The sequence below is a fragment of the Esox lucius genome, chromosome 19, assembly GCF_011004845.1.
Source record: "Esox lucius isolate fEsoLuc1 chromosome 19, fEsoLuc1.pri, whole genome shotgun sequence".
NCBI classification, from domain to species: Eukaryota; Metazoa; Chordata; class Actinopteri; order Esociformes; family Esocidae; genus Esox; species Esox lucius.
This window is the reverse complement of record NC_047587.1, coordinates 32246955-32261522: the sequence shown is the minus strand read 5'-3', so window position 1 is coordinate 32261522 and position 14568 is coordinate 32246955. Positions and strand designations below refer to the sequence as shown.

At 44.8% G+C, this 14568-nt stretch overlaps 1 protein-coding gene across 2 annotated transcripts; it reads right to left on the bottom strand.

Annotated features, from left to right (window-relative positions):
* Window positions 1–90: 90 nt before the first annotated feature.
* On the bottom strand, window positions 91–14562 carry rfwd3 (ring finger and WD repeat domain 3). 2 transcript variants are annotated; one of them, XM_010905416.4, is made up of 13 exons: window positions 14356–14562; window positions 11223–11598; window positions 9931–10181; window positions 9785–9843; window positions 9442–9648; window positions 8043–8134; window positions 7827–7899; window positions 5781–6006; window positions 5438–5588; window positions 5051–5227; window positions 4566–4780; window positions 4062–4282; window positions 91–789 (listed from the first exon to the last, which is right to left on the bottom strand). In XM_010905416.4, exons 2-13 carry the CDS (start codon window positions 11588–11590, stop codon window positions 646–648), a joined length of 2184 nt encoding a protein of 727 aa, XP_010903718.3. In that variant the 5' UTR covers window positions 11591–11598; window positions 14356–14562; the 3' UTR covers window positions 91–645. The 2 variants fall into 2 exon arrangements, with proteins under 2 accessions (XP_010903718.3, XP_010903717.3); XM_010905415.4 differs by having other exon boundaries at window positions 92–789; window positions 7785–7899.
* Between the last annotated feature and the right edge of the window lie 6 nt (window positions 14563–14568).

Here is a 14568-nt window from a genome sequence, read left to right as displayed (position 1 = left end):
AAGACAATGACAAACATTCTGCCTTATATTAAATATATAGTATTAATCATGAGTAAATACGAAAAGTAACCAATGACATTTTTATTACATTTCAAAAATTGTACACAAACATATGGTATAAATGACACTTATATACAATTTCCTCAAACTAATATAAAGAACATTTTTAAAAGCATCCAGAATTATTTTTGATACAGCCTGCTGGCTTCTCCAACTAGATTTACAGGAAGTGTAACACTTGTTTGCGGTCAGTGTCATGATTTTAATTCACGTATCCATCAGCAAGACCAGTGATGAAGCACGACGTTGAAAAGGTCTCACACTGGCAGCATGTATAAATGGCAACCACATCAATTATTCTCTACTTCCAAAACAAGGCCAAGCAAAAGGCAGAGTAGGGATGAGTGGGTGTACAACACGCCTAGTTCACTGTATCATATCTGTTATGCTATTTTTATTTTCTATGTGATGGGTTTTCAGTCCTTAAACTCTCCAGCAATGTAGGTCTCCAGACACTCCACTGCAATCTGAACACAGCAAGGGCTCCTCTGTAGTTACTTTGGGTAAGAATTTGGGTAAGCGTTACATATAGATCCCAGCAGCAGCTATTAAAGAATGCTCGCAGAGTGGCGTCCTCCATAATCCTCATTCCCACTTATAGATCTTGAGCATCTTCTCAGTGAGAGAAGCCAGGTAGTGGCCCTGGTTCACCTCAAATGGGCAGATGTCTAACACTGGGAGGTCAGCAGGCAACTTCTGAATCAAGGATCCACTCTTGGCATCCCACACCTGGATAAAGATGAAATGATTAGAGTCAATGGATATTCCTATGTAGAGTAAGATGTACTTACTACCAAGTTGCATGGTTTTGCCATTTTATAATACAATGCTAAAAAAAATTAAGGGGAACATGTAATCACAGTATAACACCAAGTCAATTAAACTTCATGGATATAAATCTGTCCAGTTAGGAAGCATAAGCGATTGTGAATCAATGTCACCTGTTTTGGTGCAAATGAAAGTGACAACAGGTGCACTAGAGGCAACAGCAAGACAACGCCCAACAGGAGTTTTTGCAAATGGTGGCCACAGACAATTGCTCGCTCCTTATCCTTCCCGATTGATTTTTCTATAGTTTTGTGTTTTTCTAGTGTCCTTGTAACTATTGGTAGCATGAAGCAGTACTTGCAGCCCATTCAGGTTGCACAGGCACTCCAACTCCTCCAAGATCCTCAATATGTGCCGCCGCAAGGTTTGCTGTGTCTCCCTGTACAGTCTCAAGAGCAAGCAGGAGATACCAGGAGACAGTTCATTACACAAATAGAGCTGGACAGGGCTGTAGAAGGGCATTAATCAGCAGCAGGACCAGTATCTTCTCCTTTGTGCGAGGAGGAACACTACCAGAGCCCTACAAAATTACCTCCAGCGTGTTACTGGTATGCATGTTTCTGACCAAACTATCAGAAACAGACTCCATGAGGGTGGCAGGAGGGCCCTTGATTGGCATTCACCAGAGAACTCCAGAAATGGCACCCAGTTCTCTTCACAGAGGAGAGCAGGTTCACACTGAGCATGTGACAGACATGAGTCTTGGAGATGCCATGGTGAACATTATACTGCCTGCAACATCATCCTGCATGACAGGTTTGGCGGTGGGTTAGTGATGGTCTGGGGAGGCATATCCTTGGAGGGTCGCACAGACCTCCACATGCTTGCCAACATTACCCTGACTGCTGTCCTCCTGGTGCAGGACAATGCCTGGCCTCATGTGGCCAGAGTGTGTAGACAGTTCCTGGATAATGAAGGTATTGATGAAATTGACGGGCCCTCATGTTACCCAGATCTGAATTCAATTGAGTATCGGTGCATCCGACACCGCCAAGTAGCACCACAGACTGTCCAGGAGCTCACTCATGACCTGATCCAGGTCTGGGAAGAGATCCCCCAGGACACCATCCGGTGTATCAACAGGAGCATTCCCAGACGTTGTTGGGAGTGCATATAGGCACATGGGGGCCATACACACTGCTGAGTCACATTATGAGTTTCTGTGATGAACTTCATGCAAGTTGGAACAGCCTGTGATTTCAATTGTTTACTTTGATTTTCAGAGTGAGTTTGAATCCAGCCTTCAATCGGTTGGTGATTTTGGTTTCCACTGACCTGTGTTACATCATTTTGTTCTAAATGAATTACGCAACGTACAGTAAAGATTTTGATCTTTAATATATTTCCTTCATCGGCCCAGATGCCTGATATAAGTGTTCCCTTAATTCTTTTGTGCAGTGTATATTACCTAACTGTTAGCCGCTCAAAACCGAAGTGTCTGCTTAATTACTAAAATCCAATGTGAAAGGTCTTGACAGTTCTCAACATTGCACCACACCACACACACCTCACACCACACACTTCAGTAAATGCCATCCACCTCCTCCCAAAGGGGCTAACCTACAGTGGATATAAAAGGTCTACACACCCCTGTTAAAATGCCAGGTTATTTTGATGTAAAAGAATGAGGCCAAGATAAATCATGTCAGAATTTTCCCCCCTTTAATGTGACCTATAACATGAACAATGCAATTGAAAAACAAACTGAAATCTTTAAGGGGGAAACATAAAAAAAACAACAACAAAAAAGAACTCAACCTGGTTGCATAAGTGTGCACACCTTAAACTAATACTTTGTGGAAGCACCTTTTGATTTTATTACAGCACTCAGTCTTTTTGGGAAGGAGTCTATTAGCATGGCACATCTTGACGTGACAATATTTGCCCACACTTCTTTGTAAAAGAGCTCGAAATCTGTCAGATTGCGAGGACATCTCCTGTGCACAGCCCTGTTCAGACCACCCCACAGATGTTCAATTGGATTCAGGTCTGGGCTCTGGCTGGGCCATTCCAAAATGTTAATCATCTTCTGGAGAAGCCAGGCTTTTGTGGATTTGGATGTGTGCTTTGGGGCATTGTCATGCTGAAAGGTGAACTTCCTCTTCAGCTTTCTAACAGACGCCTGAAGGTTCTGTGCCAAAATTGCCTGGTATTTGGAACTGTTCATAATTCCCTCCACCCTGACTAAGGCCCTGGTTCCAGCTGAAAAAAACAGCTCCAAAGCATGATGCTGTCATCACCATGCTTCATTGGGGGTATGGTGTTCTTTGGGTGATGAGCAGTGTTATTTTTTGACCATAACACATTTTCCCACGTGCTTTTGGGAGACTTGACGTTTGTTTTTGCATCAGCTTGGATGTTTTTCTTTGTAAGAAAAGGCTTCTGTCTTGACACCCTACCCCATTCATATGAAGAATACGGGAGATTGTTATCACATGTAGCACACACCCAGTACTTGCCACAAATTCCTGCAGTTCTTTTAATGTTGCTGTAGGCCTCTTTGAAGCCTCCCTGACCAGTTTTCTTCTCATCTTTACATACATTTTGGAGGGTCATCCAGTTCTTGGTAATGTCTCTGTTGTGCCATATTTTCTCCTCTTGATGATGACTGTCTTCACTGTGTTCCATGGTATATTTAATGCTTTGGAAATTCTCCTGACTGATATCATTAAACAATGAGATCCCTCTGATGCTTTGGAAGAGCTCTGCTTTTGCTCTGAGATTCAACTAAGAAAATATCAGGAAAATCCTACAAACAGGTGAACTTTATTTGTTCAAATTATGGCAGGTGTGTAATGACTTCTATTTAACTTATGCAACCAGGTTATTTTAAGGTTTTTCCTTTTTTCCCCCTCAAAGATTTCAGTTTGTTTTTCAATTGGTCACATTATAGGTCACATTAAAAGTGGAAAAAGTTCTGACATGATATATCTTTGTCTCATTGTTTTAAATCACAAAAACCAGGCATTTTAACAGGGGTGTGTAGACTTTTTATATCCACTGTATGTGAGACACCCCTTGTATGGCTCCATCAAAATAATAATCGCTGGTCTAACAAACGTAAACCCGGGGAATGGTGCGCACACACAAACCCATAAATCCACGTTGAAAAATCCCCTAACCCAAAACACACACATCGATCTCCTCCACACTTGCATCAGCCAATAGCTCACCATGGTGGAGTTGGTGGACTCGTCTCCAGCACAGACCAGAGTGGAGCCCTCCCCAGCCGGGCTTCTGAACACTGCGTTCTTGGTGAGCAGTTTGCAGGAGGAGCCGATGCTGAAGGCCTGGACCGGGTAGCAGGAACACGAGTGCTCCAGGTCAGTATCCACAGGGGGAGGCGTCCTGTTCAGCTCCATCAGAACACAGCGCTGTGACGGGTTGGTGCGCCCTGGGGTCACACGGGGTCAAACATGCAGAGTCATAGTAAACACTGGAGAGGTAGGTGCAGGTTTTAGTGGTGGTCAAAACACCCATTACGAGGTATGAGAATACAATCCTGCAGTGAAGAGGAACCACTTCGGCTGTTTGTGCTTAACGTATCCCCCGAAAGGGCGCCCCCTGTTCAGCCTTTTGAGCCTCCTTTGCTTTCATTTGGTAGATGTGGCCAACTGAAATTGAATATAATAAAATCGTTTTTTTGTTGAGTTCAAAATTCCTCCTCAGTGTGTTACCTGGTCTGTAGGTGACCAGACAGTGTCGGCTCTCTGGCTCCACTTGGATGTCTGTGCAGCCTCCCATCTCCAGGGGCAACATATGGCGTCTGTAGGTTGTCCCGCCAACCAGCTCCCAGAAGCAGCCCCCCTCCAGAGAGCCTGCGATGAGGCCACCGCACGGGAATGAGCGGGATACAGCGCGGGGCACATAGGTCAGGGAGGCAACGGGACACCTGGGGGGAGACGGGTCGTGGTTCCAGCCGTGTGGTTTTCACATGCACCGAAGACTACATATCCAGTGCATTTTTTAATATATTACAACACGTGAATTATATTTCACGTTCAATCTACATCAAAATGTATTTAACAGTCTCAGACGATGAGCAGCAAAACAAACCAGACGGCTTCAAATAAACTAAATTTAGGCCTAGAAGCTTTTTTTTTTTTTACTGAATACTCCCAGGTTAAAAAAAATCACATATTGACCAGGCAGCCAGACAGACCTGGAGCGTAGTGGCTGCAGCTCCTGGACGTGGGTGCTGGTGTCCCTGGTGTCATACACCAGCACGGAGCCGTTAGTCAGGCCGGCGTACACATAGTTGCTATTGTCCAGGCACCAGCAGCAGCTCCATACGGGTTTACCGGTGTTGTATGTCTGCACCACAGTGTTGGTCATCAGGCTGAAGGACACAAGCGGTACCGTGGGGGCATTACATTCACAGGCAGGAACACAGGCCCGTCAACGGTTGGTCTTCAACCCAGGCCGTGCAACCAAATCATATTATTTCTTGGGAAAGTTCAATGTGGTTCTCCATCCAAGTCTGGGGCAGAGAAACCAACAGCGTTCTGAAAGACTGGGTTTTGAGAAAGACTGGGTCTTGGCTGGTTACCTGGTGAGTTTTATGGTGCAGTCCAGGGCACCGGAGAGCAGGAGGCTGTCGGCCTGTCTGTTGAAGGCTAGGCCTCGGATCTGTTTGACATGGATGGGAACATACTGGCAGGCCTTCAGATTCACCGTGCTCACCTTCTTCACACCACAGCCTGACAAACGGTAGGGGGGTCAAAAGACAACAAACATGAGGAAGAAACAGAAGGAAATCATTCCAAAACACAGAAACACTTCTTGAAGGTAGAACATACTTCACAGGTGGTTGAAAATATTCTCCACTGATATTCACATCTGTTCTCAAAGGCATTTTGCAATGTGTCTCAAATCTCATCAGAAGGTCTCACCAGGCACCAGAGTGGTGTGTGGGGAGGGCTGTGAGGCCAGCAGGCAGCTGAGAGGCTCACAATACGACAGAACCCTGCAGCCCCCCGTCTGGGACACCAGCACTGCCTTGGAGAAGACGTATTGGCCCGCCTTGGCGCCGTCCTGTCCCTGGGAAAGCCCAGAGAGAGAGGTCCCTTTGCTCTGAGAAGGTGCACAGCCAGGCTGGGCCATCAGAGTCTTCAGCTCCTGTCAGAGGTGGAGGGAAGAGAAAGTGACTTGTCTGCACTGTTCACATTCAATTTCCACAGGTGGTACTGGTGTTATTGAGGCTTTCAGTTGGGGGCACCAGCACATGATTTGGGCGCACCACCAAAACAGTGACCTTACATAATAATTTGAGTTAACATTTGGCATATTCATTTGTGTGTATATAAAGATGGACTGAGTAATGAACTGATTGTATGTGTAGACTGCTGTCCCTGATTAGTCTACTAGCACTGGGACATACTGTAGGTCTGTGTTTTGGTTTAGAATGCAATTATGAATAGGAGGCAGTTCATGACATGCTTAAGACTTTTAAACATGCAGTTAAAATGGTACATTTATAACTACAAGGCATTACAAAAACTATTTTTAATGCATTTAACTATAGCAGGTCTAGTTGAAGCTTCAACGTGATTCAACGTGCTAATGACTTTAGATTTAAAGAGACTTAAAATTAGACTTAAAGTTGTCCAAATTACAATACGGAGTATATCACAAAACAAAGAATCACTTCATTATCCCAGAATTATCTAAGTATCTGGATAATGCTGTATTGTGACGCCCCAGGCAATTCCCAGCCCTATAAGCAACATGCTGAAATTTAGCACAGTTGATTTTTGGGGGTACATCAATCTCAGTGACTACAGATATCCACTTATAAGCCAAAATATGACGACCCGCCTAATATGCTATTGGTCCTCCGTGTGCCGCCAAAACAGTGCCAATCTGCTGAGGCATGGATTCTAAGACCCTTGAAGGTGCCGTGTGGTACCAAGTTCCAAGACATTAGCAGCAGATCCTTCAAGTGCTGAAAGTAAGGTGGAGCCGCCATGGATCGGACTTGTTGGTCCAGCACATCCCACAGATCCTTGATCTGATTGAGATCTGGGGTAATCTGGAGGCCAGGGCAACACCTTGAACTCGTTGTGTTCCTCAAACCATTCCTGAACAATGTGTGCCGTGTGGAAGAGTACACTGCCCTGCAGAAAGAAGCCACTGCCATCTGGGAATACCATTGCAATGAAGGGGGCACGTGTCAGATTGACGTCCACATGAATGCCCGGACCCAGGGTTTCCCAGCAGAACATTTGCCCAAAGCCTCACACTCCCTCCACCGGCTTGTCTCCCACAGTGCATCCGGGTGCCATCACTTCCCCAGGTAAACGGTACATTGTAGGTGCTTTCGGCAGCAGACGGGGTCATCACGGACACTGACCAGTCTGCGGCTACACAGTCCCATATGCAGCAGGGTGCCATGGGTTGTGTTGTTACATTCCTCCGGTAACCATCCTTCAACCTTTCTCTGACTTGTGCCACAGTAGATGTTCTGTCGGTTCAGACCAGACCGTATAACCTCACACATCCACGAGCCTTGGGCGCCCAACACCGTCACCGGTTTGTCCCTCCTCGGACCACCGTAGGGAGGTGCGCACCGCTGCTGACCGGGGAGCACCCCACAAGCCTTGCCGTTTCAGAGATGCTCTGACCCAGTCATCTGGCCATAATTTGGCCCTTGTCAATGTCGCTCAGGTCTTTACTCCTGCATCCAACAACTACGAGAACTGATTGTTTGCTTACCATCTAATCAACCCAGACCTTGACATGTGCCCTTGTTAGGAGATGATCAACGTTATTCGCTTCACCTGTGAGTGGTCACGTTTTGGCTCATCTAATGTGTATATATATATAGATATAAAACGATATGGACAGAAGACCAGGGGAAATGGGAGTGAACAGCTAAAGAAACAAAAACAAAGCACCTGGAGCTGCTTGCGTAGTTTCCCACATTCGTCGGTTATCACCTGCAGCTGTAGCCGACACTGGGCCGACTCCAGTTCAGCCTTCCTACGCAGGGACTGCTCCTGCTCCAGTGACCTGCCCACAATAACATGACATTCAGACCCGTCACTCACTGTCCGCAGCTCCCTCCCTACAGCGGCACGTACGGCCAAATCAATACAACCACATCAACGTGCCAGTCAGGAAACCTGGGGAGGGTGGGGCCTTGGCCACTTTACCTCTTCATACGCTCCTGCTCGGTGTTGTCCAAAGCCCTCAGCTTGGGTGCGTACAGGAGGACGATATCGGAGCGCTTGGCCTTCTTGTTGCACTGCAGACATTGCATGGAACAGTATATAAACAGAGCCATACTGAGACTGCTCTCTTAAGACTTAAAACATTGTCTGTGAGACACATTTAGGGGCAGAATATCAACAAAACACATTAAGCTAGCTCGTCTAGCTCGGAGACTGGTCAGCCAGAGATTATTACCGGTGGTGTGAAATGCTTGTTAGGAGCGAGATGGTTCACAATCAAGTATCACAATTGTGTCAATTGTTCTGTTGTTTTTTTGCTATTACTGAAACGTGCATGGATGTGCTGTTCGCAAGTTAACGGATGCCTGACAAGTCAACACCCTGTACTTTCAATGAAAAACTCATTTAGGTCTGTTTTCTTTCACAGATTTTTTTTTTTTTTTTAAACACCATATGTAGCCAAGTCTATCATTGCATCATTTAGAACAGATATTCTCTTGAAAACCCATTTTCCATGTTTTATGGCAGTCAGGTCTTTCAAAACAGAACTATGTACTATACATCTCCAGAAAAAATTAAGAGACCACTGCACCTTTTTCTTTCCTTTCCAAAAAAAAGTTTGGTTTTGAGTGAGGAACAGAATAAAGAAACCACTCCAAATTGAACGCTTCTGTTCTTCACTCAAAAAACTTTCCTTTTCAACTTTTTTTGTTGCAGTGGTCTCTTCATTTGTTCTGGAGCTGTATACTGTATAGTACAATTATTTAACAGCGAAAAGGCCTATTGGGACACAAGACAGACCTGTCCGTTAATACCGCAAAAATCTATATAACATTGCAAAATGTAAATTGCAATACAATCCATAACATTCAGTATGAATAATCATTGTAAAGTGTGTCCCAAAGCAAAACCAGTTGAGAACCACTGGCCTAAGGTATGCGTAGGGCAAAAGACGTGCTCAACTTTTCTGCCATTCTTTCCTCTACCCTTCTACTACAAATGGAAGGAAATTGCAGATGCGTATCTCTTTAAAGGATTAGAAGTTTGATGGACAATGAAGGTGAGGCTATTATAGATGGATACAATGAACACATCATTCCCACCTCGCTTCAGTGAGCACACTGGTCTAATTTCATCTCAATGAGACAGACCAGGGGGAAAAAAGGAGAAATAATAAAGATCACTACGCACACGGGTCATATTTCATTACAGCATTTGTTGTGGTTTCTAATAAGCGTTGAAGGTTCGACAAGATTAACTCCAGTCCACCTGACCTGGTGACCATCATTCCTGTGGGCCCAGGTCAAAACCAACGCCCCTCCTCCCAGCCTCCCAGCCTCCCAGCCTCCCAGCCCGGACACACTGGAGCAGACAGACTGACCTGGGGGCACTTGGCTCCATGGCCCTGACCCTTCACCCAGCGTTCGATGCAGGTGTATCCGAACAGGTGTCCGCAGCGCAGTGTCGCCAGGCGATGCTCCCCTGACGTGGTCCAGGGCTCAAAGCAAACGGGGCAGTTCTCCCCTTCGGTCTCCTCCACCTGAGGCAGTGGAGCCGCGCCATCAGAGGGGTCGGAGTCCGGTGCCCCCTGGGCAGGGAACGGTGAGGTAAAGCATGGCAGGTACCACAGTGAAGAAACAGAAACTCAGCGGAAGTGGAGAAACTGCCGACTAGCTCGTCGTATCAATCTGTACGCCCGTAACTGACAACGAAAGTGGTCTTACCACAGGATTCGCTTGATTCCCGGCCTCTGTTCTTCTAGCCTCTGTTGTCGCGTTAGAAGCTATACACAGGAAAGACATCGTGATCTATTTTTTTCTTGGGACAGTGGGAAATGGCAAAGCATGGGTTAGACTGGAGCCTGGTTTACCTGCCGGATCAATGCTTTGCGGGGGCGGTGCTGCCACTGAAGGATTTAGACGAGGGCTGGAGGAAACGGCAGGGATGGAAAGATCGGCGGCTGCCACCGGGGCCTCTGGCTCATCCTCGGACTCGCTCACCTCCGTGTTACTCCCAGAGTCAGGCTCGGCCTGGTTGGCAGCAGGGACCCGCAGCAGGAAATCAAGGAAACGGCTAGCAGGCGCGGAAGCCTGGGTGGCGTGGTGCGCCCTCAGGCCCGACCTGTTGATCACCACAAGTAGACAACAGGTAACGTCAGTTATGCCATGTGTGCACGTCTCAGCAGAATGCTTCAGGTGACTAGGACACCCCGGCTTTCAGTAGGGCCAGACCGACTTTAAGATCCATTTCAATTAAGGTGTTTTCATATGGCTTACGACACCTCAGCATTTTGATACTCCCATCATCTAGATATAGGGATACCTACCAACACAGCGACTAGGTACAGCTTGTTTATTGACTGCATGTCCAGGCATGTTATTATTGAATGCAACAAAACGTGTTTTATCTTTTTCTTATTTTTGGGTTACTGTGGCAACCCGCCCATTTCTGAAAATGTGATTGTTACCTTATTGTGAGAATAGCAACCTTCATGTTCATTGGCTGTTTGCTGATAATTCTCACAGCTAGAGTTGACTCGTCCAGAAGGCTGTTACTGCACCACAGTCAACACTAAAGGGCGCACTAGGATTAGCCATATAGAGAGACCATCGGAGAGCCGGGTAGAACAGGGCCAACTGCCGATGGACTAGAAAAGGCCATATCTACCCTGATATAATGGCAATCTGAAATATTTGCTACTTTTTTCCACCTGTTGGGCTAAATAGACTATTCAACATAAATATCTTAATCTCAAAGCGGAAACTCTTTATTATACATTTCACCCTAATAGTCTTTAAGGCCAACTGGTGGAAAAAGTACTAGCCAACTGACAGACAAAATGAGCTACAAAAAATGTAAAAAAGAGAGACACTGAAATATGGAAATAAAAAACATTTCTCAATGCTCTAGTTGTTGTAGTTCAAGTGTCCCTGAAGATCACACCAACTTGCAGGGTTGCAAAAATGTAAATTAGGCAACTGCATTACCAAACATTTCCTGGACCCATTTCCTGAATTCTCCTTATACTACCAAAATATTTAAATGGAAAGAGACACATTCAGTAAAAAATGTATTAACCTAGAATAAGGGGGAAACATCAACATAAATGCCTCCCTGACCTTCTATTCATTTCTATTCCATGCGACCTCCGACCATAATTACCTGGTTCTCCGCTGCCTCAGGGCGGCTGCAGTGGTGACCCTGGTCCCAGTGTGACCCTCCATTCTGACCCTGGTCCCAGTGTGACCCTCCATTCTGACCCTGGTCCCAATGTGACCCTCCATTCTGATTCGGGGACCAACTTGACCTTCCACTCTGACTCTGTTCTGACTGTACGCCCAGGTGGTCGGTAGTCGAGGCGGGTCAGGAAGAGCAGCTTCTGCCTCGTCCTCAACCTCGGTTTCGCTGCCAGAGTCGGGGACGATGGCGGGGAGCTCTTCCAGGCTGGCCAGAGCGTCAGAGTCAGGCACGGGCTCCCTACTGGGCCCTCCCAGCTGCAGGTCCACCTCCATCGCCTCCAGCACCTCCATGCTACAACCTGTTGGTGTGAATGGGCATGAGCATTTACCTCACCACAAAAAAACTGCATGATTGAATCACAGTCACTTAGATGTTAAGGCAAAGGAACATCCTGACATTTGCAGGGAATAAACGCTATTTAACATGTTGCCCTGCTGGTCTCTCACTGACACGTGTTGCCAGACTCCAGCGATGTTTAGTCCTGTTGAAATGCAATATAATATGACCTTATACATTACAGATGTCTTCATCCACAATGGCTGTAATTCTAATCATATAGTAAGATCTCTCAACCCTACTAACTATACAACTCTGAATCATAGAACTAACGCTATGTGAATACATACCGGTTAAGTGATATGAACTGTATTAATGGGCATAACCAAACCCTAAAATCTTCATTACTAGATTGTATGTAAAAGAGTTCCAGAGACTCAACTGAACATATATTTGTATTATTATTTAGCTCTAACTGGTCATTTATTTGTAAATGCACCTGATGATGGGGATTTTCCACTGACAACCACATCCATGTGTTCCAGATACTCTTCCGATATCTGATATTACTCTTCTGATATTCCAGATACATTTCTTATTCCGAAGGGAGTTACTTGTGTTTACCTCACACCATTTGGTCATGGTGATTGTCTGACTGATGACTCCGGACAGATGTAGATTTCGGTGTGTCTGAGAGGAAATTTGCCAAGCAGCATGTTCCCCTGACCCTCCCTTTTCAATTGATGTATACCATGCATTTGAGTCAAAAACGTATTTACAGATGTCTTAGTGACTTTGTTCTTGCTAGAGCACCCCACCCCTGCAAAAGAACGCAAATCATGCATTCTGGTAATGAGTTTACCATAATTGCTTATATCGCCTGGTTCACAAGAATCCGCTGAACATTGTAAAAGAAAAACGGTGTGGCCAGCACAAACATAAAGAGAATCAGGTAACACACAACGACATGACCAAGTTCAATCACCCCCACGATGAAAAAACTGGTATGGATTAATTAAAGGTTATGCACATCAAAATCTTTAATTTTGCTGAATTTTATCAACATTTGAACTAGAGCAGGTGAAAATAGTACCACCAAGTATGAAAAATTTATATCAAGAGCCTTACCTGAAAATCCAACAACAGGATTTGAGTCAGAATCATTGATTTTGCATGGAATACCTGACTTCTGATTTTTTTTCGGTTCCTAATTTGAATGTGTACAGCACACATCTGATCAGATAGTTAGCTTAACCAGGCTGCCTCAACCACCATGCTTACAGTTTGTTGAGCACATTTTGCACATCAGTGCTGTCAAAGAAATACAAAAAACAAATCGAATATGCTAAGTTTCTAGTGCTTAATCCTGATGCAGTTTCAACACATGAGTTGCCAGTCCAATGCTTAACATGTAAATACGGAGGTCCTAGAACCCAAGTGTGTGAGAGGACAACTTGACCCAGTGTTGGGGGGCAGGGGGCGTGGCTAAGCATCCTCCTGCAGCTTGACTCAATGAAGAATTCAAATCATCTTGAATGGAGCACACCATAGATAAAACCCTCTCAATCTTGTCAGGCAATAGGCAACTTTACATGGAAACCATAGGTCAGAAAAAGCATGGATTACATTGGGACTTGAGGGGTATTGCAAATCCATATGTAACAAAGGGCTCTAAGCTGGCTTTTAAATTATATAAAATATATATTACAAATAGCACACGTGCTCCTAAAAAAATCTAGGCTCACACACATTTAGGATCACAATGAAAATATGGTAGTCTTAATTGTCTCTAATGATGACAATTAAACACATATGGACAATAACAGAGCTTCAAACATACTGTCCATAAGAATTCATTATACAGGTCCACAATCTTTTTCTGGATTTAGAGCGAAAAAAAATGGGAGCTACTCTATTTTATTGGCTTTCAATTATGCACATCCTTATTTTCCAACAGCTAGGGAAAAAAAGAGGCCTATAAAATGACAGGTTTAAAGGAAAAGGGACTCCACTTTTACTTAATCTCATCTCATCTAAACTCTTCTGTTTGCGGCACTAAATCCTCGATTTAACTGCGATATTACGTTATATGCTTCCCGCAAAGGAGTTTTCACTACTATTGCAACCATGTGAGGTGGTATGCCAATCTGAACGCCCAGTGCACTGCCTACTGAGGACGTTACATTTAATTGAACGCTATACATTTCATTGGCCGATTAACATCTTTTTATAATATCTCTGGCAATGCTAAATGTTAAGCACCACATTAGCAATATTGACAGGCAGCTACAAAACAACCTATATCGAAGCTAAATAAACAATGATTATGTACATTTTAACGTTTTAACGTTAACTAGCTGGTTGTGGGGTAAACGTCCGGTGACAATTAACAGTTACAAACAGGTAGGTAACATGTTAAGAGGGATCAATGTCTGTCATAGCTCGCTAACCAATTGCTACTAGCCGGCTAGCCGAGGCCTCTTGACGTCTTCTGAATAAAACATGCAGCTCTCTGGAAACTACAATTTGAGGCCCCAGCTAGACTTGCTAGCGAATTAGCTGGCGTAACTTGGTTACGCAACGGCGTAGTTACATTAACAAGGTGGTGACAGTCTCAAACGTGATTAATGAAATACTACAATTCCATGCATAACTAACAGTAACTGTTTGTAAACCGCATAACAGCTGGCTATTGAGCTAACGTTAGCTACCTATTTAACACGAGTTAGTACAGTACTGTCGCTGTTAGCGTAGCTAAGAAGCCTAACGAAAGGCTTACCTTGAAAATAATGGTTGACCACAACGAGATGTACCTGCAGTGTCAATTTTCGTGGGTAACCATGACAAACTAAATGTTTAAGATACACAGATTTTTAGTTCAAAAGCGTTGTTATCTAATAATCCGTTTACATTTCCTATTCTGTTGCCCCACCGTTGTGGAATGCTCGAATCTCCCCGCCAGTCTTCAAAGGCCCGCCCCAACAATGTTCCA

What these genes read in the sequence shown, in the direction of transcription:
- rfwd3 (XM_010905415.4), bottom strand. Translation starts at nt 11,590, where the DNA reads ATGGAGGTGCTGGAGGCGATGGAGGTGGACCTGCAGCTGGGAGGGCCC. An exon ending in ATGGAGCCAAGTGCCCCCAG is followed by an intron (nt 8,135 to 9,441) that starts GTCAGTCTGTCT and finishes CAATGTCTGCAG; the next exon opens with TGCAACAAGAAGGCCAAGCG. An exon ending in AGTCCACCAACTCCACCATG is followed by an intron (nt 790 to 4,061) that starts GTGAGCTATTGG and finishes ATCTTTATCCAG; the next exon opens with GTGTGGGATGCCAAGAGTGG.